The sequence below is a fragment of the Dipodomys merriami genome, unplaced genomic scaffold, assembly GCF_024711535.1.
Source record: "Dipodomys merriami isolate MVZ:Mamm:240054 unplaced genomic scaffold, mDipMer1.0.p SCAF_14, whole genome shotgun sequence".
Classification (NCBI taxonomy): domain Eukaryota; kingdom Metazoa; phylum Chordata; class Mammalia; order Rodentia; family Heteromyidae; genus Dipodomys; species Dipodomys merriami.
The window spans coordinates 33,196,892-33,222,460 of record NW_027202715.1 but is presented as its reverse complement, the minus strand read 5'-3'; the positions used below and the strand labels follow the sequence as shown (position 1 = coordinate 33,222,460).

General features: G+C 36.3%; 1 protein-coding gene across 1 annotated transcript; it reads right to left on the bottom strand.

Annotated features, from left to right (window-relative positions):
• Nucleotides 1-503: 503 nt before the first annotated feature.
• On the bottom strand, nt 504-25,367 carry LOC138825873 (lipase member K-like). The gene is made up of 10 exons (XM_070020507.1): nt 25,280-25,367; nt 20,679-20,791; nt 18,885-19,002; nt 16,681-16,879; nt 15,701-15,810; nt 12,742-12,878; nt 10,819-10,965; nt 6,346-6,417; nt 2,782-2,853; nt 504-1,335 (listed from the first exon to the last, which is right to left on the bottom strand). The coding sequence occupies exons 1-10, from the start codon at nt 25,365-25,367 to the stop codon at nt 1,105-1,107; spliced, it is 1,287 nt and encodes a 428-aa protein (XP_069876608.1). The 3' UTR covers nt 504-1,104.
• Nucleotides 25,368-25,569: the final 202 nt, after the last annotated feature.

Sequence of the window (25,569 nt, the reverse complement as noted above, 5' to 3'; positions counted from 1 at the left end):
ATATGAACAAAAGATGAGAATCACATATTTATCAGAGATTATGAATGCCAGAAAATGATTCCAAATATTTTAAAACATTGAAAAAGTAATAACAAACTAAAGAAGGTGGCAACATAAAATTCTACCTTCAGAAAAAGTCTTTTTGAAATGAGGATGAAAGCCAGACATCCCAAATCAATCACTTAGCAGTAGATCTAGAAAACAAATACTCAGGGAAGTTCATTAGGCCAAAGTGAAAGAAGAGAAAGAACAGAGTCTATCAAGCTTTAACTAAAGCATTTACATTGCACTGCAATGTAAATATAATGTTATACATACAGTAGTATCATGTACTAAGATATAATATCTAATAATCATAATTAAATATAGAATTGACATGGAAATGGCAAAATTATAAAATTGTAATTATAAAATTATTGCATCTTAACAATAAGTGAATAGCAGTGATTTACAACTGCTGATAACAAATAATCACAAATTAAGCTGTTAGAATTACGCACATTTATTTATATCATGGTTTCTATGGAGTTCAGAAAAGGAGGTTTTGCTATGAGAGAATGCTCTTCTGTGCTCAAGAATTCATTCGCTTGTAGTTGTAAATTGGGCATCCTTTTGTTTTTCTTGCTGGTCACATACTGGACTCCATCTTCAGATCTTAAAAGCTGCACAACATTTCTTACAACATGAGCTTCTTCAACATATCTATTTGCTTTAGTAAGCTAACAAGAAGTACCTCTACCACTAATCTGCTTGCATATATCTATGCCATATAATGTAATTAAATGATAGCCCTCACCTTTAACCAGTTGTGACATCTTGCACATACGTTATGTTTGCATATATTTTTTCTTGCATATATTTTGTGCCATATAATATAGTTAGGAAATGATAGCCCTCACCTTTCACCAACTGTAACAATCCTAATCAGCTGTGACATCGATCACCTTTGTCAATTCCTCTGACAAGATGTGAGACTCAGGTTCTACCCACCCTCCAGGGCAGAGGATGTGAAAATCATGTTAGGGTCATGTTAGGGTCTGTTGACTTTGATTTTTTGTGAAAAAATATCCACTAGCTTCAAGAAAGAAGGTATATTTAATTTTTTTAATGCTCCTCTATCATTCTAATGAGGTCTTGGTAAATTTCTCGTGGTGCATCCTTTCCAAGCCAAAAATCCATGTGATTGTAGTGTGGAATATTCCTGTAATAAATAAGGTTTGCAATTTTAGGAAGTAACTCTTCAGTGTCCTTAATATCAGCCACGACATCCTGTCCACCACTCCAGATTGCCATGGGAACTTCCATCTTAGTAATGTTGTAAAATGGAGGCGTAGACTACATGTAAGAAAAAAAATGGAGAGAAATAAATCCACACAACAGAAGTAAACCTAACTTGTTAGCAAGATACAAGAAGCGAAATGATCAGGTGTTAAACAAGTTTTTCAAACCCCAAAGTATAGAACCGATATACATTGACTGATCTATAAAGATTAAGAACTATATTAACTTTCCATTGCTACCACACAATGCCCGAGTATAACTTAAAAGGAAGAAATGGGTCTGGGAAGGTGGCTCAGTGGTAGTGTTTGCCTTGCATGCATGAAGCCCTGGGTTGATTCCTCAGCACCATATAAGCAGAAAAAGCCAAAAGTGGCACTGTGGCTCAAGAGGTGGGGCACTAGCCTTGAGCTGAAGAGCTGAGGGACAGCGCCCAGGCCCAGAGTTCAGGTCCCACAACCGACAAAAAAAAAGGAAGAAAGAAGAGGTAAGCTCCTGGGTTTGATCCACAGCACCACAAGCAAACAACAAGAAAAGAACACACAAAAATATGCACTGGTATGGAGGTTCATGCTTGTAATTCCAGCACTCAAGTGACAGGCAGAAGAATTGTGAGCTTCAAGCCTGTCTGGCCACATAAAAGTTCAGCACAGCACTGGTTACATAGCAATACTCTGTCTCCAAAACAAACAAACCAACACAAAGCAAAAACAAAAAATAACTTAAAAATTTCCACATCTACACATTACCAATTTCAAAATCTCATCTATGTCAGATGACTTCTTGTTCAGTTAGTATTTATGCAAAGATGTCAAAACAACCAGTGGATCGTCCAACAGAGGGGAAAATAAGAACAACAATATCTACTTCCTTTGGATATGGAAATTTTATTCTAAAAGTGTGAATAGATACTGTAACAAAATATCATGACACTCACTTCCCAGCAGGTAGTGACAATTTTTCTTTGAGGTGATATTTCTGATATAGCTTTCATGATCCAAACAGTGGATTTGTAAAAATGTAATTAGCAGATGGCCTCCTAAAGAACTATATAAGCAAAATTATTTTAATAGAGATAGATTAAAAAGGAAGAGAATTCCCTTTTGAAAGAATTATGTATTTTCAAGTTCCCTTTTCTAAATACAGTGGAACTCAACCTAGGGTTTCTTCTTATTTCTCTGTGATGGAAAAAGTATGGCTATTAGATCCAAGAATCTCTAGGCAATATTTTGTTTATTTGCTAGCTAAGTGACTTTGGCAATTTACTTATCCTTCTTGAACCTCTGGCAAAAAAATGAGGATTATGATATTTACCAGGCATAGTCATTGAGAAGACTGGAAATAACGGTCTGGCACATGGTAAGCCCCAAGAAGCAGCATGGGATAGAAGCAATAAACAATTGCCATCCTAGTGAATGGGAAGTGGTAGGGAACTAACGTGTGGACATTATTTTTAGTGATTAATTTGTAGTATGCGCCTGATTGGGGTTATCATAACTGTACCTGATGGAAATGCATCATATTCTTGTCAGGACTTCCCCAGTCATAAGCTTGGAGCTGACCGGAATTAACAGCCTAAGACAAAACAAAAGTAATACACATATTCAAATGATATGAGAAGATGGCACACACTGAGAGTTTACAAGTAAGAAATGCACAAAAGAATTGATTTTATACCCTTCTCCTCAGGCACATGAATTGCATTTCAATAAAGATTAATCAGACAAGCCAGGAGCCAATGGCTGATGAGACCTAAAGGATTATACTTGAGAGCCATTTAAGATACAAAAGTCTGGGAGATTATGTCTCCAAAATACCTAGCAAAAAGCAATGGCTGAAACTGTGCATCAAGTGGTAGAGTATCAGAAATGAGGAAACAATCTGAGTGAGCATAATGCCCAAGATAAATCAAATAAAAAATTAAACATGAATACAAGGAGTCCAATAGTATAACTCCTTTGAACGACTAACAAAGCACTCAGCAAAAGGAATATCAGGGGGCTGCAACATTTCTGGGGTGAGAGGGGGAAGCAAATGAGCATGGACAAACATAAAGAGGAAAGGTGAGCAGATACAGTCATTAAGTTCAAGGAACATTATGTAAAAATTGAACGCTATAACTTGAAGGAAGGGCTGTGATGGGGGCTGGAAGGAATGATGGAAGTGATGACACTGATCCAGATACATTGTGCTCACAGCCCGACTTCTAGAATTGAAGCCATCTCATATAGCTAATTAATAAGTATTTAAAAATGGATACTAATGTACATAAGTTTCAAAGGATTTGGCTTTCTTCCAATACTTTGCCACTGACAATCCTCCTACATCAATGTAGCAACACTGAAAATTTGTTTGAAGAGTACTGATTTCCTTTTTCCTTCCTTCCTTCCTTCCTTTCCTTTTTCTTTCTTTCTTTATCCTTCCTTCCTTCCTTTCTTCCTTCCTTCCTTTCTTCCTTCCTTCCTTTCTTCCTTTCTCTCTCTTCCTTTCTTTCTTTCTTTCTTTCTTTCTTTCTTTCTTTCTTTCTTTCTTTCTTTCTTTCTTTCTTTCTTTCTTTCTTTCTTCCTGTCTTTCTTCCTGTCTTTCTTTCTGTCTTTCTTCCTGTCTTCCTGTCTTTCTTCCTGTCTTTCTGTCTTTCTGGCTTTCTTTCTGCCTGTCTTTCTTTCTTTCTTTCTTTCTTTCTTTCTTTCTTTCTTTCTTTCTTTCTTTCTTTCTTTCTTTCTTTCTTTCTTTCTTTCTTCCTGTCTTTCTTCCTTTATTTCTTTCTTCATATATAAGCAATATTGGGAGTTGAACTCAGAGTCTCATGTTTGCGAGGTAAGCACTTTACAACTTGGGCTATATCCAGAGGTCCACACTGAAAACTTTTACAAAGATGCTGTATACATTGGCTTCAGGAATTTATAAACATCTATTTTTTAAAGTCCCGGTTTAACACTTCTATATTAAAAAATTCCCAGTATTTCTGCTAAACAAGTTTGTGGCTTATGATCCCCAACAAGTGGCCTCAACTATATTGACTCTATTGTCTGTCTTCAAACATTCTTGTCACCTGGAAAGGAATATTCACCCATTGAGTCTCCCTATTTCTCAGTGGGAGGTGTTCTGCTACCTACTAACTCTCAGTAGGACCAGCCATCCTGGGCTGGGTGTTGGAGACAAGGAGCGTGCTCATTTTTACATTGTGATGTTTACACAATTCACAAGAAATTTTCAGAAACCTGGGGTTTTCTTTTCTCTATTCTTTGTTGCCCACATTGAATTGGTTTTTATGTTTACTGTAAGTACAGATACCAATAAATTTTTCCCTCTTTACTTAGGCCTCAGATATTTTCCCCACTTATTGATTTAATCCTGAATGATAATTTTTAAAATTAATTTTATCCTAAATTATATTTAAAGAGGCAGCAGTCTGCAAGCTTTCAGAAATGAGAGGTAATATACTGTTGCAGAACTTGGGCACTATTATCGAAGAATCTGGTTTGTATTCAGGCTTGCTGGAGGCCTGACTTTGTTATCCAGGGCAATATTATATTTGTGAAAAGATAATGATGATAACATTCTTTTCATAAGATGGTGAGATTAAGAAGAATAATTATATAAAACACAAAATAGCTTCTAGTGTTTAACAAATACTACTCCTCTTACTAGCATTATTCTGTGTTGAGTTTCCCTTATCTGAAATGCTGGGATTGGAAGTATTTTCAACATTGGAGTTTGGGGAATATTTTTATAGCTTTGTTCAGTTGAGGTAAACGTCATCAATTTTCTTTGTTCAGAAAAATCCCAAATACTAAGCTTTTCTAAATCCCAGATTTTTTAAACACAAGTGATAAATTAAAGAGGTTCAACAGTACTATCATCATCATCATCAACAACAACAACCTTCCATTTCCCATTTGCCTAACATTAAACCAAATGTCTTATCCTCAACACTACTTATTTCTGCCCTAGAAAATAGTTTGTGTATAAGAAGAAGAGTTCTACTGAAAGAGAAATGAGCTGGGAAGTATAAGATTGTTTGCTGTGACATGTTTAGAATGGGAAGGAATGCCAACGCCCCATTGCAAGACTGTTGGTGAAGTTCTATTGGAGTAAAAGGAATCACTTCTATGAACAGTATGAATATAAGGCGAGTGTTCAGCGAGGAAGTGAACAACTGAATCTGGATGACTCAGATTCCTTAGAGCTTGTTGCCTCACCAGCAGGAGGCCCTATTGCCCAGAACATCCTTTGTCCTAGACTTGCCGGACATATCCGCTGGGAGACACGGGCTTCAGAGCTGTTCAGAAATCCTGAAGCAGAATTTTTCATTCTCTCTGTAATAGTGATGATCGATTTGAACCCAAGGAATAAGTTTATTAGTATACATATTGAATTATACGTGACTAGAGTTCTCTACATCCTTCCCCACATATCTGTCTGTATTTCTCTCTGTTTCTGTCTCTCTCTCTATCTCTCTCACACACACACATGTACACGCACAAATTTCTCAATGCTGTATCAATTGCCTTTGACTTATCTCAGAGCTTAATGAAGATTGAGCCTCAAACCTGAGAAATGAGACAATTTTAAAGTGAGGGTAAAAATCCAAACCACTATTAATATCTCTTTAGCATGAAGTTTGCTAAGAATGTAAAATTATTTCCACATTCTGACTTCTTTCTTTTTGCTTATGTGGTGCTGAGGAATCGAACCCAGGGCCTCAGGCATGCAAGGCAAGCGCTCTACCACTGAGCCACCTTCCCAGCTCCATTTCCACATTCTGAAATGCCCTATGTGCCAACTAGAAGACAAGTTTTGCTGGTCCATGCTATCATTTACATAACGTTCAATTTGAACCCATGATGATTTCCCAGAAGAGGGGGTCAACCTTCCCTGAAAAGGCAATGTGGAAGAATGAGAACTCCTTCAGAATGTGCAGGAACCCAGCTTGTCACCAAGACTCTGAAGTCAGGGAGAAAAGGGGAGTTGATGCTCACACATCTTTGACAGGTGCCTGCCTCTCTGAGATCGACCCTCAGAGACCTCGCAGAGGTAGGGCTGTGGCAGGAACAGGAAGCATACCTGGGCCCAGTGCAGCATGTTCTGAACAGATGTTCCCTCGGAGCTTTGTGACAGGTAAACGTCCAGGCGGCTCTGCAAGTAGAGTATTTCTCATCTACAGCCAGATCATGGAATCCTATCACACACCAACCTTTGACGCACAGAAAATGTCTTCGATTTTACGTTTAGGATTAAAAAATATTTCAGCTTTCAGAACAATTTAAGGTTCACAACGTAAGTCACTAAGAACTATAAAGTTCTCATTGTTAATTCATCATCCCTATTCCCATGATCAACATTATACAGCAGAGCATTATTCTTTGTCCTTAACAAAAAGAATAATGTACATCATCCCCTCAGAAGACATACTAACCAAAATGGTATGATACGTACTAGAGTTTGAAGTCAGGATCTCCAGCCTCTAGCTTTTGAGCCTGAGTTCTGGTTTTTGTGGGTTATTTGGTTTTGTTATTTTCAGATTATTTTTCAAGATTGGGTCACACGAACTTTTCTGCCCAGGTGAATCTCAAACTATGATTTTTCCACTCTCAGCCTCCCAAGTAGACTCCCAAGTACTCCCAAGTATTCCAGACAGGAGCCACTGATGCCCAGGTAAAGAAGCCTGTCTTATTTTATTTCCTCTTGTTTTGGTACATATTTTATTGTAAAAATGTTGTACAGAGGGGTTACAGTTACATGAGCAAAGTAATGAGTACATTTCCTATTGAGCATTGTTGCCCCCTCCTTTGTTTTCCCCCTACCATCGCTTCCCTCCCACCTCCACAACTACCCCCAACCCCCCAGTGAAGTTGTAAAGTTTGTTTTCAACATAGTGTTTTGTATATCTCATTATCTCAATGGGTCAACCTGAATCCTTATTTAGCATCTTGTTTTGTTTCCCTTTCCCTCCCCGAGTTAGAGAAGTGTATATACAAGATGCAGGACCAACATCAAATACAGTGAAAATAGGGGTTATACCATAGGAGAGGAACATACAAAGCAACAAAAAAACACATGGTACATTATAAATACGTTAGAAACAATAGCAAGCAAGAAAGAAAAAAGGTATTTGTGTCCCTATCTTAGGGTCATTTCACTTAACATCGTCTTATATGGTCATATGTACAAAGCTTTTGGCCTTTTCTGCTTGTTCTACACATGTACTAGTTATTGCAAATAAGGGATACCATGGGACCTATGTTTCTTTGGGCCTGGCTTACTTCACTTAATATGATTTTTTCCAAGTTTTTTCAATTCCTAACAAATAGGGCAATGTCATTCTTTCTGATGGAGGCATAGAATTCCATTGTATATGTGTACCACATTTTCTTGATCCTTTCATTTACTGAGGAGCATCTAGATTGGTTCCATATCTCAGGTTTGGTAAATAATGCTGTGATAAAAATAGTTGTGCTGGTAGCTTTAGTATGGTCTTGTTTGTGATCGTTTAGGTAGCCCAAAGGTGTGATTGCTGGGTTGTAGGGGAGCTTTATGTGGAATATTTTGAGGAACCTCCATGCTGCTTCCCAAAGTGGTTGAGCAAGTTTACACTCCCACCAACAATGCAGTAGGGTTCCCTTCTGGCCACCTCCCCTCCAGCATCTGTTGTTATTAGAGTTCTTGATTATAGCCATTCTAATTGGGGCGAGGTGGAACCTCAATGTTGTTTTGATTTGCATTTCTTTTATGACTAGAGCGGTTGAGCATTTCTTCCTGTGCCTATTGTCCATTCTTATTTCCTCTTCAGAGAAGTCTCTCTTTAAGTCTTTAGTCACTTATTTATCAGGAAGTTGTTTCTTTGAGTATTTGTAGTTGGGTGATTTTTTTTTGAGTTCCAAGTACATTTTAGATATGAGACCCTTGTCTTTTGTATGGCACTTCCATACAATAGTGGGCTTTCTATTGATTTTGCTAGCTATGTCCTTTGTCATGCAGAATATAAAGAGGATCCAAATAGGGAAAGATGAAGTAAAACTCTCCCTCTTTGCTGATGACATGATCTTGTATTTAAAGAATCCCATGGATTCCACTCTCAAATTACTTAAGCTGATTTGAAACTCTGGCAAAGTAGCAGGGTATAAAATTAATCCTCAAAAAATCAGTGGCTTTTCCATATGCCAACAATGAGAAGAGCACAGCTGAAATCAGGAAAGCAACTCCTTTTGTAGTAGCCTCACAAAAAAATAAAATACCTAGGAGTTAAGTTAACTAAAGAAGTGAAGGACCTCTATGATGAAAACTTTTAAAACTCGAAAAAGGAAATCAAAGCAGAACTTAGGAAGTGGAAAAACCTCCCATGCTCCTGAATTGGAATGAACAACATAGTGAAAATGGCAATACTTCCAAAGGCTATCTAAAATTTCAATGCAATACCTATCAATATTCCAACCTCATTCTTCAACGAAAGAGAGAAGCAATCCAAAAATTCATATGGAACAATAAAAGATCCAAATACCAAAAAAGATCCTTAACAGAAAGAACAGTGCTGGAGGAATATCAATACTAAATTTCAAACTCTACTACAAAGCCATAGTAATCAAAACAGCTTGGTACTGGCACAAGAACATGACCAATGGAATAGAACTGAAAACCCAGAAATGAACCCACAGACCTATAGCCATCTAATCTTCGATAAGGGAGCTAAAAATAGAATGGAGGAAAGACAGCCTCTTCAGTAAATGGTGCTGGCAAAACTGGTTATTCACCTGTAGGAAATTAAAATTAGATCCTTATATATCACCCTGCACTAGAATCACCTCTAAAAGGATCAAAGACCTCGGAGTCAAAGCAGACACTCTGAAAACATTACAGGAAGGAATAGAAGAAACCCTCGGTCTCCTTGGAACAGGCTGAAATTTTCTTAGTAGAGACCCAGAAACACAACAAATCAAAGGAAGTTTGAACAAAGAAGCCTGTCTTTAAGAGAGCTCTCTTCTCCCCAGCCCTTTGTCTAACTTAAGCAGTGATTACTTATGGCCCACGGAGGGCGCCCCCTGGTGGAAACAGATGGTAATACACCTTTTCTTTCCAGACACATCCCACCGCACAGGGGCAAGAGTACAAGAGGTGAAGGACAAAGGACATTCAGAAAAAGCTTAGAACATAACACATTGGGAACAGACGTAAGTGCTTTCGTTTCTCTTTGATTGAATTTAGAAAAAATATATTAAACATTCAATGGGACTTTGAAAGTTTGCAGGAATATACTTCCAGTGTATTTAGATTTCTTCTGGATTAAAAATTTAATTTTGTTCAAATTTTCAGTTGCCTTTTTAAATAGAAAATAGTCATGTTTCCTACCTGAGTAAGCATTGGAATCATTTTGGAGATTAAAAGGAATAACTGGAAAGAAGTTACTGAATAAAACTCTAAATCTCTAGGATTTCAAGATAGTTCTACTTTTGTCTCAAGTTCTACAGAAGTTTCTATGTTCCCTTAGTTATGTTGTGCTAAAGTAAATTACCTTTCGGAAACTACAATGTTTCATAATCTAGTAGTCTTTGAAGAAAAACTATGATCTGATTATGTAGAAGGACAATGAGGATTTCAAATGCATAGCCAAACACATTATTTTGTGAAGCCTTTCTCATCAAATTCTCTCTTAGTGTTTGCCTAAAAGGCTTTTTATTTAGCCATGCTTACATATTTTCACCTATGTGATGTGACTATCCAAGCAAGCATTACTTACCTAGAAAATTGATTCAGTGACAGAGAAATATGGAAAGTCAGTAGTTCAGTCATGGTTTGCATGAAAAGCATGAAAGCTGTGAAAGCAAGGAAAGTTTTCATCCATGCTTTTCACTGAAAGAAGCAGAACAGACACTGAACAGAAGTCTGTGAGGTAAGTAGAAACCACCTTCAGCTCTGTCTCACTTCTGGTTTCAAACATAACTTCTTTCTAGCTGGGGAACAGTGACTTTCTTCCCTTTCTTACTCTTCCAGTCAGCTAGTGCTAATCAGAGAGGAAAAACAATTCAGCTACATTAGATATGACTGGATAAAAACCACAGCACAGATCCCGCTCAGACCCCTGGAACAGTAAATCGATTGCTATCGCTGCAAAGCTATCTCCTTGTCTCTTTTGATTAAGGCATAGGTTATAAATATTTCCACAAATCATTCTTGATTATGAAGAACTGACATAGATTTCCAGAGTCACTCTCTAAGGTCTTATTTCAGTAGGTCTGAGGTCAGGCTTAGATATGCAAGACAAAGTGGAAAAAGGAAACCCTACCCTAAATGAAGAATGTTTTAATGGTAGCATTTTAGCTACTGCCATGAGTTAGAATTCATGACAGGAAAGTTTTCTTCACAAGTTCTGTTCATGAAACCTGGGTATTTCTTATCTGTAGTTGAAAGCTACAAGCACACTAATTATGTTGTCTAGGTCAACAGGGAGACATTGAAAAGCACTTTCCACACAATCCAGGGAGTTCTTGAGCCATTTTTGTGCCACAAAACCATTGTTTTCCTGAACTTGGCCATTATACATACCACGTTTAAATTTTTTGGATCAGATCCAGTTAGGGTAAACAGGAAGTTGCTGCACACGAGATGGAATATCTTCTGGTTGCACACTTTGGTAGCAATAAATTGTTCAAAAAATGTGTGAGAGGAGAAGCTTTTGTCACCAAACAGTGCCTGAAAGATCAATTTAAAGCAGCATCAAGGTCCTTTGGATACCAAAAGTGGAGAATCTGTTCTAATTTTATTTGTGGGAGGGGGCTGGTTGTGGGCCTGAACTCTGGGCCTGGGCACTGTCCCTCAGCTCTTCAGCTCAAGACTAGCGCTCTACCATTTGAGCCACAGCACCACTTCTGGCTTTTTTCTTTTTGCTTATGTGGTGCTGAGGACTCGAACCCAGGGCCTCATGCATGCGAGGCACTGAGCCAGCTTCCCAGCCCAATCTGTTGTAATTTAGACCAGGACTCTGGCAGGAGGACCTCTGGCTCACTGTCTGCCCTCCCAGAGATGAGGAAGTTTCTTCAACTTTGCCTTTGTCATCCTTCCAACTCAGCTATTGATACTTTCCCCCAAGAATCTTTCACTGAACTTTTGGCATGTTCCCTGAGAGAAGAATAATCTCTATGGGAAATTGGTAGGGACAAGTTATTATCTGAAACCTGTGCATACTACTCTTTATTTCACAATAGGTATTTAATAATCTTGGTAATAAACTAGACATAAAGGGAAAAGAGCATTGTTAGTTCTTAAAATTTTGGAAATACCCCTTTACAATATTAACTAGCACACATTCCTTGTGAAATTCTGTATCGATTGATGATTATAACCAAGCACAATAACTAGCTTTTCATTTTACTGCACATTTATTATTATTGCAGTATGACTCCACATTCTCTTTGGTAGACTAGATTCAGTAAATTTCTGAGAGGTATACTTTGTTGAATCTTGAGCCTCAAAGATAGGTATGTGGTAGGATTGAAAGCATTTCTTAGTTAATAGAACATTGACTATTCTATGAAACTTTAATAAAATATAAAATATTAGTACCTAATTAATATTCCTGTTAATATCAAAGAGAGAGAAGGAGGGAGAGTGGGGAGAAAGAACGAGGAAGAGAAAGAGCCAAGGATAAGGAAGAGATGGAGGGAAAGGTGAATAGGAAAAAGAGGGAAAGGAAAAGGAAAAGTCAAAGAAAAGCAAGTGGAGAGATCTGATATATTTAAATTGGTTTATATTTCTCAATTCTTCAGATCTGGAAAGTAATAATAAGCCATTACAGATACTAATTCATTCTATCTTCTTCATTATGGCATAATTACTGAGCACCTGGATAGTGTGCCAGATAATTGAGTTAACTTACTCACCAAATGTAATTCATCCTATGTGATTATCCTCATAATTTGATAATGATAATAAAAATTCCTAGAGTAAGTTTATTTTTATAGAATGTTGCCATCTATTCAATACTGAAAAATGGGGTCGCTGAGCGCTGGTGGCTCACATCTGTAATCTTAGCAACTCAGGAGGCTGAGATCTGAGGATCACAGTTCAAAGCTAGCCCGGGCAGGAAAGTCTGTGAGAGTCTTATCTCCAATAAACCACTATGAGGATGTGGGGAGTGGGGTATCTTTACACACTGTTGGTCAGCATGCAAATTAGCAAGCTATTCTAGAGACTCCTAAAAAATATGATATCAGTCACTCAAATCATCTCTCCATTCACTGTGATCAAAGAGTAACTAAAAGAGCTCATTCCAGACATAGATGAAGACACCAGCATGGAATGGCATGAGAATGAGTTCCCTGAACCCCACCGACGGTATTTCCTCAGTAGAGGACCACATGCATTTTCCTTGAATACATAACTATATCTGCAAAATGCCATTCTCTCGAAACCCAGGGAAACAGAAATACTCACACTTACTCCAGAATGAAATTCAGGGAGTTCACTTACCTTGATGGTTTTCCTAGAAAGGGCTGTGAGTTTTTTCATAGGACTTCGAGTGTGTTTTACTGTGACAACTGGAGCCAATGCAAAAAATATCTTAATTCTTTTAGCCAGTTCTGGGTTTGTTGAAAATGCTATGAAAGCTGAAGAATGCATTCGTTAATAGATTTAAAGGGAAGAATGCACTAGTTAACAGATTTAAAGTAATTGTGTCTTCATTGTGACAATAAACGTAGTCACATTAAAAGACCCTACCAAGCAAAAACTACTCAGAACATGTATGGGGAAGTATTGGTAAATTTCTCAGGGATGGTACTGGCTAATTCAAAATAAACTCAGTCATTTTTGTCTTTGGGTTGAGTGTGCTCTATGGGGCATGTCTGGTTAAACTCCATGAATCACTGGGCTATGATGGTCTTCAATGGGCTATACACAGGGCTTCCTATTCACTAGTTGTATAAAAGTTACTTCCCCTATATAAGACTCAGGCTTCTCAATCTTTCAGTGGGGATAATAGAATCCTTAGAGGATGATTCATGTATGTGTATGCATGAATATATACATATATACATGTATATATGTATATGCATACATATATAAAAGTATTATATAATATTTTATAATACATTTTCTTGATCCATTCATCTACTGAGGGCATCTGGGTTGGTTCCATTTCTTAACTATGGTAAATAATGCTGCAATAAACATAGTTGTGCTGGTAGCTTTAGTATGGCCTTGTTTGTGATCATTTGGGTAAATGCCCAAAAATGGCATTGCTGGGTTATAGGGGAGCTCTATGTGGAGTCTTTTGAGGAACATTCATGCTGCTTTTCAAAGTGGTTGAACAAGTTTACACTCCCACCAGCAATGCAGTAGGGTTCTCTTCTGGCCATGTCCCCTCCAGCGTCTGTTGTTATTAAAGTTCTTGATTTTTGCCATTCTAACTGGGGTGAGGTAGAATCTTAATGTTGTTTTGATTTACATTACTTTTATGGCTAGAGAGGTTGAGCATTTCTTCATGTGTCCATTGGCCATTCTTATTTCCTCTTCAGAGAAGTCTCTCTTTAAGTCATTTATTAAGTCATTTAAGTCACTTATTAATGTGGTGATTATTTCTTTGAGGATTTGTTGTTGGGGGATTTAATTTTTTGAGTTCTAAGTATATTTTAGATATGAGGCCCTTATCTTTTGTATGGCTAGTAAAGATCTTCTCCTAATCCGTGGGCTTTCTTTTGATCTTGTTAGCTATGTCCTTTGCCATGCAGAAGCCTTAGAACTTCATGCAATCCCATTTGTCCAACCTTTCTTTGATTTGTTGTGTTTCTGGGTCTCTATTAAGAAAATTTTGGCCTGTGCCAAGGAGACTAGGGCTTCTCTTATTCCTTCCTGTAATATTTTCAGGGTGTCTGCTTTGACTCTGAGGTCTTTGATCCATTTGGAGTTGATTCTGGTGCAGGGTGATATATACAGATATAGCTTTAGAAAAAGTGGTATTTATATTTATATATTATATAATATATTTATATTATTTATATATTATATAATATATAATATATTTGTATATTTATATGTATTATATATGTAATTACATAATATATATTTATGTATATATGATATAAAATGATATATCTTTTTTATAATATTGTACAGTAATACTATAATATAATAATATATTATAATATGTTATATTATTATAATACATAATGTTATATCATTATAATATTATATAATATATTTATACATAATATATAATTACATATAATATATTATATAATATACAAGTATATATTTTTTCTATAGCTTTCTAAAACTATATCTGTATATATAGATACATATATATGTGTCTATATATATGTATATATAGGAATTTTATGCCTCCATCAGAAAGAATGACATCACCCCATTTATTAGGAAATGGGAAGACTTGGAAAAAATTATATTAAGTGAAGTAAGCCAGGCCCAAAGAGCCATAGATCTCATGGTTACCCTTATTTGCAACAACTAGTATAAGTCTAGGACAAGCAGAAAAGGTTAAAAGCTATGTACATATGACTAGATAAGATGATGTTAAGTGAAATGAACCCCAAGATAGGAACACAAGTGATTTTTTCTTTCTTTCTATTGTTTCTAGCATATTTATAATGCACCATGTGATTTTTTTGTTTCTTTTCATGTTCCTCCCCCATGGATAACCCCTGTTTTCACTCTATTTGATGTCGGTGCCCTGCATCTTGTATATACACTTCTCTAATTTGGGGAGGGGAAGGGAAAAAACAAAATGCTTAAATAAGGGATACAGGTTGACCCATTGTAACAATGAGATACACAAGACACTATGTTAAAAAATGAACTTTCCAATTTAGGCGGGTGGGGGAGGGGGAGGGCAGGGAGATGGAGGAGTTGAGGAGGTGGGAGGGGAAAAACAAAGGAGGAGGTAACAATGCTTGATAGGAAATATACTCATTACCTTGCTTATGTAACTGTAACCTCTCTGTACAGTATTTTTACAATAAAAGTACATAAAATATTTTATAGTACAAAGACATGTATGAATACTTATGTATATGTATATACATCTATAAAAGGTGTTCTTCACAGTGAGAATGTATGGCATATTTATCTCTATTTCCCCTGTATGTAAACTAGTGGCACACAATATTTGTTGGATATAGAAATGGATAAATAAATAATTTTCTCTCAGGCCTATAGACCTCCAAATTCACGTTGGGGGAAAACTTTCCTGCTATCATCCCTGTTTAACTTACTCTGGATTAACCAGATAAAGGAAATATATTATACATGCGAATACATTATATGCATATATTTTATATTTATATTTATACTATAGTATATATTTATAAATCGATTCTTTTAGTTAAGCTCCATAAGGTAGAGTCTCTAGATAGAAATATTGACCCTGGAAAAGGGCCCCAACATCAGACCATCACATTTTCCCCAAAAGTACCTATGGTAGTGCCTTGAGAGTGGCCCACATAGTAGAGCTGCTCCTGTCCAGTTTTTTCTATGATTAAATTGATTGTAGCTGGAAGGTCATATTTTGCCATCTCATCCAAACTGTTAAGAAAACAAACAATAAATCTGAAAAGAGATACCTATTTTAGACCCATAAGATTCAAATACAGTCATTGCACTCATAGACATTCTGCTTCGGTAAAATGAGAGAAGAATAAATGTGATACTATGTATCTCGGCAAGCTTTCCAATTAGGTTTTGGCTGCAATGCCTAACACTTTTAGGAAGTTAGAATAAAAATGTGTTCTGATTTGAAAGTCCTATTGATGATGATTTTTCTGTGAGGTTAAGTCATGTAATTCCATAGTCTATTTATCAAAACCTAATTGTTTTGAATCCTCATCTAAAAACAGAATAACAAATAAATGGATTTGAAGAACTCATCCACTAAGTCAGAATTTTCAGGACAGAGTCTTGGTAATCTTCATATTGATCAATGGCCTCAGGTGTTCCTGATCCCGTATATAGTTTGGAAAACACTCACTTACACAATTACCAGAATTACCTTGTCATCTGCAAAACTGCAAGGACACAACACACTAGGGTGTGAAATTGAGAAATGAAAAATGGCTTCCAGAAAGAAAATAGAAATGAGGCCATGGAACACAGGGTTTTAGTGACCTAGAAGGCTTGTTTTTTAGCTCCTGGGTAAACACATGGCTTTGTCTCTGTAATCAAGGCTCAGGAAAGCAGATAGCTCCCTAGGCACCCATGTGGACAACACTCTTGGTATTGAACTATTCTGTGCCCAGAATACACACATAACACACCATGCCACAACAGGAAAGAAGCAAGGATTTGAAAACAAACAGCAATACATGATAAGGGCACTTCTGAACTTTAAAAAAGCACCATCTGTTTATGTATATAAACAAACAAAATACACAGTTGATTTACTTGGTTCCCTTTTACCTGAAGGCCCAATAGTCAGATGATTTGGGTGAGAGTGTTACGTGTTTCCTGGACCAGGTATTTCCCCTGCTATTTCCCAACCACACATCATAACCGTGATCTGCCAGAAGGAAAGCCAAGCTGTTGTTGGGCGGGTTGCAAATCCAGTTACTGGCAGATGCAAGTAAGCCATGTTGCAGATACACAACAGGCCTGGAAGCTGCAACACAAAGAGAACAAGGATTTCATGTCTGAACTTCCTCACTGTTTGCATGAGAACTTTCACTTCTTGTATTACAGAAGAGAGCTTAAGAGAGAAAAGTTGGTTCCAGAAAAACTTGAGATCTAGTCTTTTCTGACTGCTTTACATAGATAATTGTCTTCTCTATATCTTACTTTTCCCCTTTATAAAATTGAAACTACATATGATTTATTATGAAGGTATTGGAGTCACAGTGACCAGGTTCAAATCCTTTTTTCTATATATTTACCCCTTTGTGTTTCAATCAACTTACTTATATAAGGGAAATAATAATTAGTACTATCTGATAGGTTGTTATAAGAATCCGATGATAGTAAAATACAGAAAAACTAATGTTAACTGTTATTTGTAGTTACGGTATTTTATTTCTCAAGAAGGAGCTTATTGCCAAATTTTAATTTTTTTTCTGAAAGCAACAATACAATGCCATTTGTTAAAACCCTGGCAACTGTGCTAGATTTTATAGGTACTGTTACATTTCATTTGAATGACCAGAAAACAAAGTGCAAGGTTATATATAGAATTTCACACAATGTAAAATTGTTGATTTGATGTTAATGCTCATTCCCCAGGTAGAATTTTAATACCTTAAGAAAGATTAAAGAAAAAATAAGGAAATTGGGAAAAAGAGGGACTAAGTTTTTCTTCTCCTTTATAAATCTGCTGGGACCTATGTAAATTATTTGCATATGAGCAGTTTGAATTTGTATACAAATCATTTGTACAAACTAGTTTTGGTACCTCAAGACTCTATGGCAGGAGCTGGAGACCTGGCTCTGGCAGTACAGTGTTTCCCCCTGAGTAGAAGCCACAGCACTGCTCCTCTACCCCAGTCTGCCCCCAAAGGAAGAAGACTCTATGTCAGCTCATTGTCAACTGACATCCTGAGATTAAGGAGGCTAACTGAATTTTCAGAGTGACTTCAGCTTTCTGAGTGACTTCAGCCTTCTGGAAGCTAGGAACTCAGAGTTTCCATCAATTGATCTACAGTTAGATAGGGTAAGTAGATGTTATTCCCCGATAAAGTTAAGCACTGCCAAGTAGCTGCCATAGTCCAGAATCTTTGCTCTGAAGTATTCTGCATGTTTCCATTGAAGTGATTTCGTCCAGTACATTTAGGTGACTATGTATTACAAATGTAAAGATTTAAAATAGTCTCATGAATATTCACAAAATTGATTCGTTATTCTGGGAAATGGAGGGTTCTACAAAGTCAACATCACCTTCATAATTTTCTCTTCTTTGAAACATCTAGACTTTTCTTTCACTCTTTTGATATTGGGGTTTGTTCTCAAATATTCCAAAAAAATTTTTAAAAAGCTAAAATGTGTGAGTGATCTGCTAAACAGATCACTCTTTTTTTCTACAGAGAACAACTTGTACCATAAGGCTCTTTAATGTAGTTTATGATGAAACTATTAAGGTCATATTTACTCTAAAAGATAAATGTATCATAAGGCTCTTTAATGAAATTTATGACAAAAACTATTAAGGTCTGAAAAATAAAATCCCAGTGATGGGCAGAGAAATAATTATACACGGATTGATATAGCTAGAAATCATCATGGCAGTTGAAGAGATTATGTCCAAACTTGAATCTGGTAAAAGTTTTCAGACTAGAGAGAAATTTTAGAAGGCAAAATGGATAGATATTGGTAATAGACCACATGCAGGAGATGGGTGAAAATGATTTTAAGGATGACTCTTACAGAGGTGTCAATAGAATAAGAATATATTTTCTTTTATTATTATGATTCTTCGGAGAAAAAAAGAAAGACATGGAATACAAAAGACCAAATAAGAGAGTCTATAAAATGACTTAAAATTTCAGAGTTCTACAGATTAAATAGACATGTGGGAGTGGTGAAAGAACCATCACCTATTTCAGAACAAAAGCTTTGGCGCTGCTCTCAGGACATCTCTGCTCAGCATACTTTTATTTTGTAACAAAACAAATCATTACCTGTTTTTCTCGGGCATCCTCTTCCATGAGTAATTCTATAAATTCCAAGGATATAACCATCCTTGGTCACAACTTCATACTTTTCATGAGGATAACCCCAGTAAGAAATAATTTGGCTCTAAAAAGGGGAGAAAAATGTAGAACTTGATGATGTAATCTTCTAGTGTTTATACATCCACGGTCATACTTTGAATTACAGTTTAGTTCATCAATCAATGTGTTGGGACAGCACATAATGGAAAATTGGGATGATCTGACAGACTTTCTAGTTGTATGTATAAGTGTGGGCAAGGAGGGGTATGATGAAGATAACTGAAGATAACCTCTGGTTTGGCTTAATGTGATCAAAATGACTTTATTGTCAGCATGTTTAGACAAAGATTGATAGCCATCTAGTGAGATAGACCACAGGGATTATGGAGTACCCTGCAGCTGGTAACCCATGAACTGTTAACAATTTATATGGGAAGGGAGATGGAAGGAAGTGTTTTTCAGAATCTAAAAAAACTGAAGTAGAGAGGGTCATATCCAAAGAGATGCCCTGTCTACACTGATGTCCCAGGGACAGAAAGATACAGGGCAATATAAATCTGATCTCATTCTCCTTGTGCCCTCTCATGTCCTGTTCAAGATTTTCACTGACTACATGGATCTGAGAATCAAATCAAAGGTAAAGGGAGCTATTTGATCGAATTCTTACAGGTTAACCTCTTGAGCGGGACGGGGGGAACCAATAAAGAGTTAGAAAGGTCAACAGAAGTTACCCCATCTGCAAACTGGTAATGTCTTAAACATCCATATGAGAGACCTCTGAGAGAGTGAAAAAATGGGTAAACTGAAGTTCAGGAAGATTAATAATTTGTCCCTGATTGCACACTAGGAAGAGATACAGACAACAATAATGATAAAGTGAGACATGCCTTTATAAAAAGTTTATGCTTGCTCATGTCAACATAAAAGTACATGCATAGGTTAAGGGTTACAGAGGAGAATGGTTAAAAGCCCAGATTCTGGAGACAGATGGCATGGGGCTGAATGCCTGCCTTTCCTTTTAATTATTCTTTGAAATAAAACATATAATACTCTGGGCACCAGAGTATTATATGTGGCTCATGCCTGTAATCCTAGCTATTCAGGAAGCTGAGATCTGAGGATTGCGGTTCAAAGCCAGCCCAGGCAGGAAAGTCCATGAGACTCTTATCTCCAATTAACCACCAGAAACCCAGAAGTGGCACTGTGGCTCAAATGGTAGAGCACTTGCCTTGAGCTGAATTGCTGAGGGACAGCTCTAAGGCCCAGAGTTCAAGGCCCATGACCGACAAAAAATCAAAAACAAAAACATATAGTAGATATTTGTCATTTGTCTTCTCACTGACTCCCAGTACCATTCCACTCCCTTTCTGACATGAAAAATTCCTTCTACTTAGGACACTTTGGTTATAAGCTGGAATATCAAAACTTGAGTTACAAAACCTAAAAACTATAGCTCACAAAAATCAAAGAACTAACTCAAGAATATACTATAGGAATAATTAACATTCACTTAATAATCTTCTCTCCATGAATCCATAATTAGATGGCAGCTCAAAAAGCCAGGAGATGAAAATTTGTCATTCCAACTAAGCTCAAATATTTTAACTCTTAGGTTAATCATGCCAAGGAATGGGGAGAAAGCAAAGAGTTCGTCGTAGGGGGAACTGTTGAAAACTAGACAGGTTATACCAATTGTATCTAAAATAATGATAACTTGATAATTCCCTTTGTTTGTGGGTTTTTCCTCAATCAATGACTTACAATATTCATAGTAGCTTCAGGATTTGTGATACTTCCTTTCTTATAACCATATACAGGTCCAAGAAGAAGCATCCAGCATGTTGCTGCTAAGAGCTGCCGCATTTGGAGTCTGCCTGGGAAAGGAAAGATTAAGGTACTGTCATCGAAGAGAAATTCCACAAAATGAAATTCGGTGTATTTTTTTTTATAGCCCTGCTTTAGGAAGGAAAAGAAACATATACTTCTAGACTGTGCTTTAGCAGCTAATATACTGAATTATCCAGGATTTATTCCATGAAAAACCTTAAATGGTAACCTTTTAAGAAAAGAAAAGCCGGACACTGGTGCTATCCTAGCTACTCAGGAGGCTGAGATCTGAGGATGGAAGTTCAAAGGCCGACCTGGCAGGAAAGTCCATGAGACTCTTATCTCCAATAAACCACTTGAAAACCGGAAGTGGTGCTGTGGCTCAAGTAGTAGAGTACTGGCCTTGAGCTGAAGAGCTGAGGGACAGCGCCCAAGCCCAGAGTTCAAGTCCCATGACCGACCAAAAAAAAAAAAAGAAAAGAAAAGAAAAGGAAATTAATGAAAGAAGGAAGAAAGATAGGAAGAAAGGAAAGAAAAAGGAGAGAAAGAGAGGGAGGAAAAGATCAGCAAGCAGCTGTGGAAAAGAAAGACATACATAGTTTTCAGAGAAGGACATATTAGTGGCTAAATACAAATCTATTACTAGCCATCAGATTCAAATTGTGTGTGTGTGTGTGTGTGTGTGTGTGTGTGTGTGTGTGTGTGTGTGTGTGTGTGTGTGTGTGTGTGTGTGTGAAATGCTAGGTATTGAGCCCAGGACCTTCCTCAAGCTACCTAGACAAATACTTTACCACTGAGTAGTACTCTGGAACCAATAAATAACTTGTTGCTGTTATTTTCTCTGAAACAATAAGCAACATCTTCATGGAAAGAAATGTGTTAACATATCTTACAAATTTAAGCACATTCATGTTTTTCACTCAATAGTTTTATTTTGAGAAATCTGTTTAAAGGATAAAAAGGTCTATATAAGCACCACATATTAACTTATTATTTATAGTATGTCTTAGTGTATTAAAGGTTTCCAAAATACAATATTATACAATATATGAAAGATGAGAAAGAAGAGAATTATTATAATTATGTGTGATATGTTAGGAATCTCAATATGTATTTCTAAGGGGAAAGCAGAATGCATATCATATGTTCATTTTGTTTTCAACAACAAAACAAATTATAAAGAAAGGAAACATCATATAGAAAGGCTGAACACTAATTTAAATTATGATCACATCTAGATGGAGACTATTTGAATGATAAAGTAATTTTAAAGTCTTTCATATTTTCTAATGTTATTGCAAATATTACTTTGTTGTAAGAAAGAAGCTATTGCTACAATAAAAATGAAACAACATTGTGGCCATTATGGGGAAATAGATTATGATTATTTCTTCCTGAGCTTAGAAATGGGGGAAAGTCAACAGCAAACAACCCAATCACTTTACAGAATTATAAGAGAAAAATCTTTTGTACTGTTATCTTAGAAGATTCAGATCTTGATATCATGTTAGTGAATATACTCTATTCTGCTTATCTATGCATTTCCTTTCCAGTAAGGGAAAATGGAAGTCTCACCCTATAGAAAATGGATGAATTTTTCATATACTGATATAATGGTCTTCACTATTTTGTTTCATAATTTTCTCTCAGACTTTGCCAAAGTCACAATATCCATCGATTAAATATACCAATACATACTAATGTACATGAGATATTCTACAGTTAACATAATGAATGATATTTAAATTCCATATACAATATGCAACTGTATATTAATATGTCAGCATAGATTAACATAGCTCAATTGTGGTCATTATTGGTAAAATAGAACCATAACATTTACTATTATTATAACTATATGTTAACACCTCTCATGTCCAAGTTTTGTGTCAGACATATAATATCTAATTCTATTCTCAAGATAATTCAAAGTATTTAAAAATATTAGCTTATATTATTTAAAATGAAACTGGCTCCTACAGAGGTCAGGTAATTTGTTGGAGGTAAACAGTCATGGAAGTAAACTCAACTCAGATTGCCTGGCTTTGGAAGAAATGTTTGTTTGCACATTCTATATGGATTGACTAAGGCATTCTAGATACATGCTGGATGAGTGTTTTTCTGTAATAAGTAGACCACATCTGCAAAATTATCATTAATGCAATGGGTGAATGGTGAGGTTGAAGAAGAATATATTTGATTATAATGTTTTATATACATGTGTAAAAATGCTGGAGGAGATGAGTCTAAATAGAATACATTGTATACAATATGGACTTATCAAAAAAGAACTCCCTTGTATGATGTTAAATAAGAAATATGGACAAAGTCTCAAACCCAGTGAAAACTCTTAGACACCATAGTGGATCAATGGAGTGAAAATCATCTTGGGGCAGGACAAGCAGAAGTTTCCAGTAATCTATATATTAAACTGTCCTTACAGGTGGTTCCTATGCATTCCCAAGTTTGAAAAATAACTGGACTGATTGTACTCCTGGAGAAGATCAACTATTTCATTTCCATTCTTCTCTGTACAAGATCTAGCATGGAGGTATTTATAAATGTTTGTCAAATAAATAGATAAGTGAGTATATGATTAGCTTATTTAATCTTACTATGTCAAATAGATTCCAGATTGTTTCATATTTTTTCTCACTTGACTTCATTTTAATCTTTCCTCATGGGTTCCTCCTTGACCATAAGCTTTGAAAATTGTCCTTAACTCAGTACTGTATCTTAAGGTCAGGTAATAGTAATGTCTTTAAAAATGCCACTGACTATTTAGGTGTTCTGGTATTCTGTTGAGCAATTTATTTTGAGATTTCTGAGTCACAATCACTGGCAAGTGAAGTTAGGGTCCTTGCGGTAGTACAGATTAGCTCTCTTCTGAAATGGTTCAGTTGGAGAGCCCATGGGAATTTGTAATGGTGCAGGGAAAAAGGTATCCACTGGCTTGCTCAATATACTGCTTGTAAGAACTGAAACCTAGCCTTAGGCAGTGACCCAGAAAGGTAGTCTTTGTGGCAGGTTGTCTTTTACAGCCACAACACAGATTCTATCAGCTATCTTTGTTTTAATCTTTCGGGTAATGGAGCCGTTGTGTACCATTTTTTAAAGGAGTGGTAGGCCCAGTCCAAACAGCTCCTTTTCATTCTAGTGTTGTGATGATCAGCTTGGCCCTATCTGGGTGTCACGATAATAACTATAATTATTATAGCTGTAAAGTCTGGTGACTGATGTCCACTTTCTTAATGATGTCCTTTTTATTTCTTTGACTTATTTCCATGACAGCTCCTTGATGAAGGTTGTGCTCTACAGCGTCCTATATCAATGGACTTCTGGTTCACAGTAGGTCTATAAAGATGATAAACTACCAAAAGAGTAGATATTATGAAGAGATCATCAATCTTTAATTATGAGATTTCCATCCTCTGTACCCAAACTGAGCCAATATAGATTATCATACATATACTCTGTAATGAGTTATATGGCTTTATCACTCTGAAACAGAATTCATACTGCTTCTCTGAAAAATAGACTCCTAGGGATATTTGTTCAAAGGTCTTATATGAAAATGTGCTAGACTACACATATATGCATACACACATAGATGTGTGCATAAGCATCTACATCATTCACTATACTTGTGTATATAAAAGTTACACATGTGAGACTTACAATGTCACAGGTAAGGCTTAGTAAAGTGTTAATATTCAGTTGTTAATTTTGTTCATTCTGTTTTCAAGTTTTATTGGCCCTTATCATTTATTATTTAAGTGAAACCAACTAAACATACAGGACATTTTAGGGGGAAAAAGAGGAGTAACCCCAAATCAGAACCCTATTTTCAAAAGTTTCTTCAGGCACATCCCTCCATAATGGAGACCACTGTATGAACATATCTGAATTTATATGGAAAAACAGAATATGAAGAATGTGACAAATTATAAGATTCTACAATTGTTCAGAGAGCTCCCTTCTCTAATAATCACTATTTTTTTTCCTGGAACTACGATAGCCAGGGTGAACTGTGCAACTGTCAAAAGAATATTGTCTTGCTGCATCTTTGTTTTCATATTGAATTTATATATTTTAGATCAAATACAGATAGCTCATATGTAGGCAGTTCTCAGAAGAAATGCCTCTGACACACAGACATTGATGAGGAAAGCAGTGACACTTATTTCTCAATGAAACATTACCGGAAATTATAACGATTTTTGATTGCCTGTGTTTCATTTTTCTGTGACAAGATTTGTCAATGAGATATGCAATTAGAGCTTATGACTATGCTCAGGAAGCATTCATGATTATCCCACATTCTAATTCTCTAGGATTCTCACTTATGAAAGGGAGAATTGAGCAGACTAGGCAGGCACAGATACTTTGGTTTGACAAACATAAAGGCAGTGTCTACAGATGGCTCTGTAATGAATCTGAATTCACTCACTTGTCAAGAAGCTAATGAGAATTGCTTTCTGATAGATTTTAAGCTTGAATTTGGGCTCTGTCTTTCAGAGCTTTCAGATTCTCACCCTCAGAGAGCAGAACTGACTGACCAGTGACCACAGCTCTACAGTTCCCAAATCTATCACTGCACTGTCGACCAGTGCGGGCTCTCATTGTTATTAGTTGTGTGACTTTGGAAGTCCATTTAATTTCCTGAAACTTAGTTTCTTTAGCTATGTCACTGAAATAATACCATCTACCTGTAAGGTTAGCATATGATTATATGAATGATGTGACAAATAAGATGGCACATAATATCTATATCTATAAAATATCTGATGATTCCTGGCTCTTAACAAAGACACACACACACACA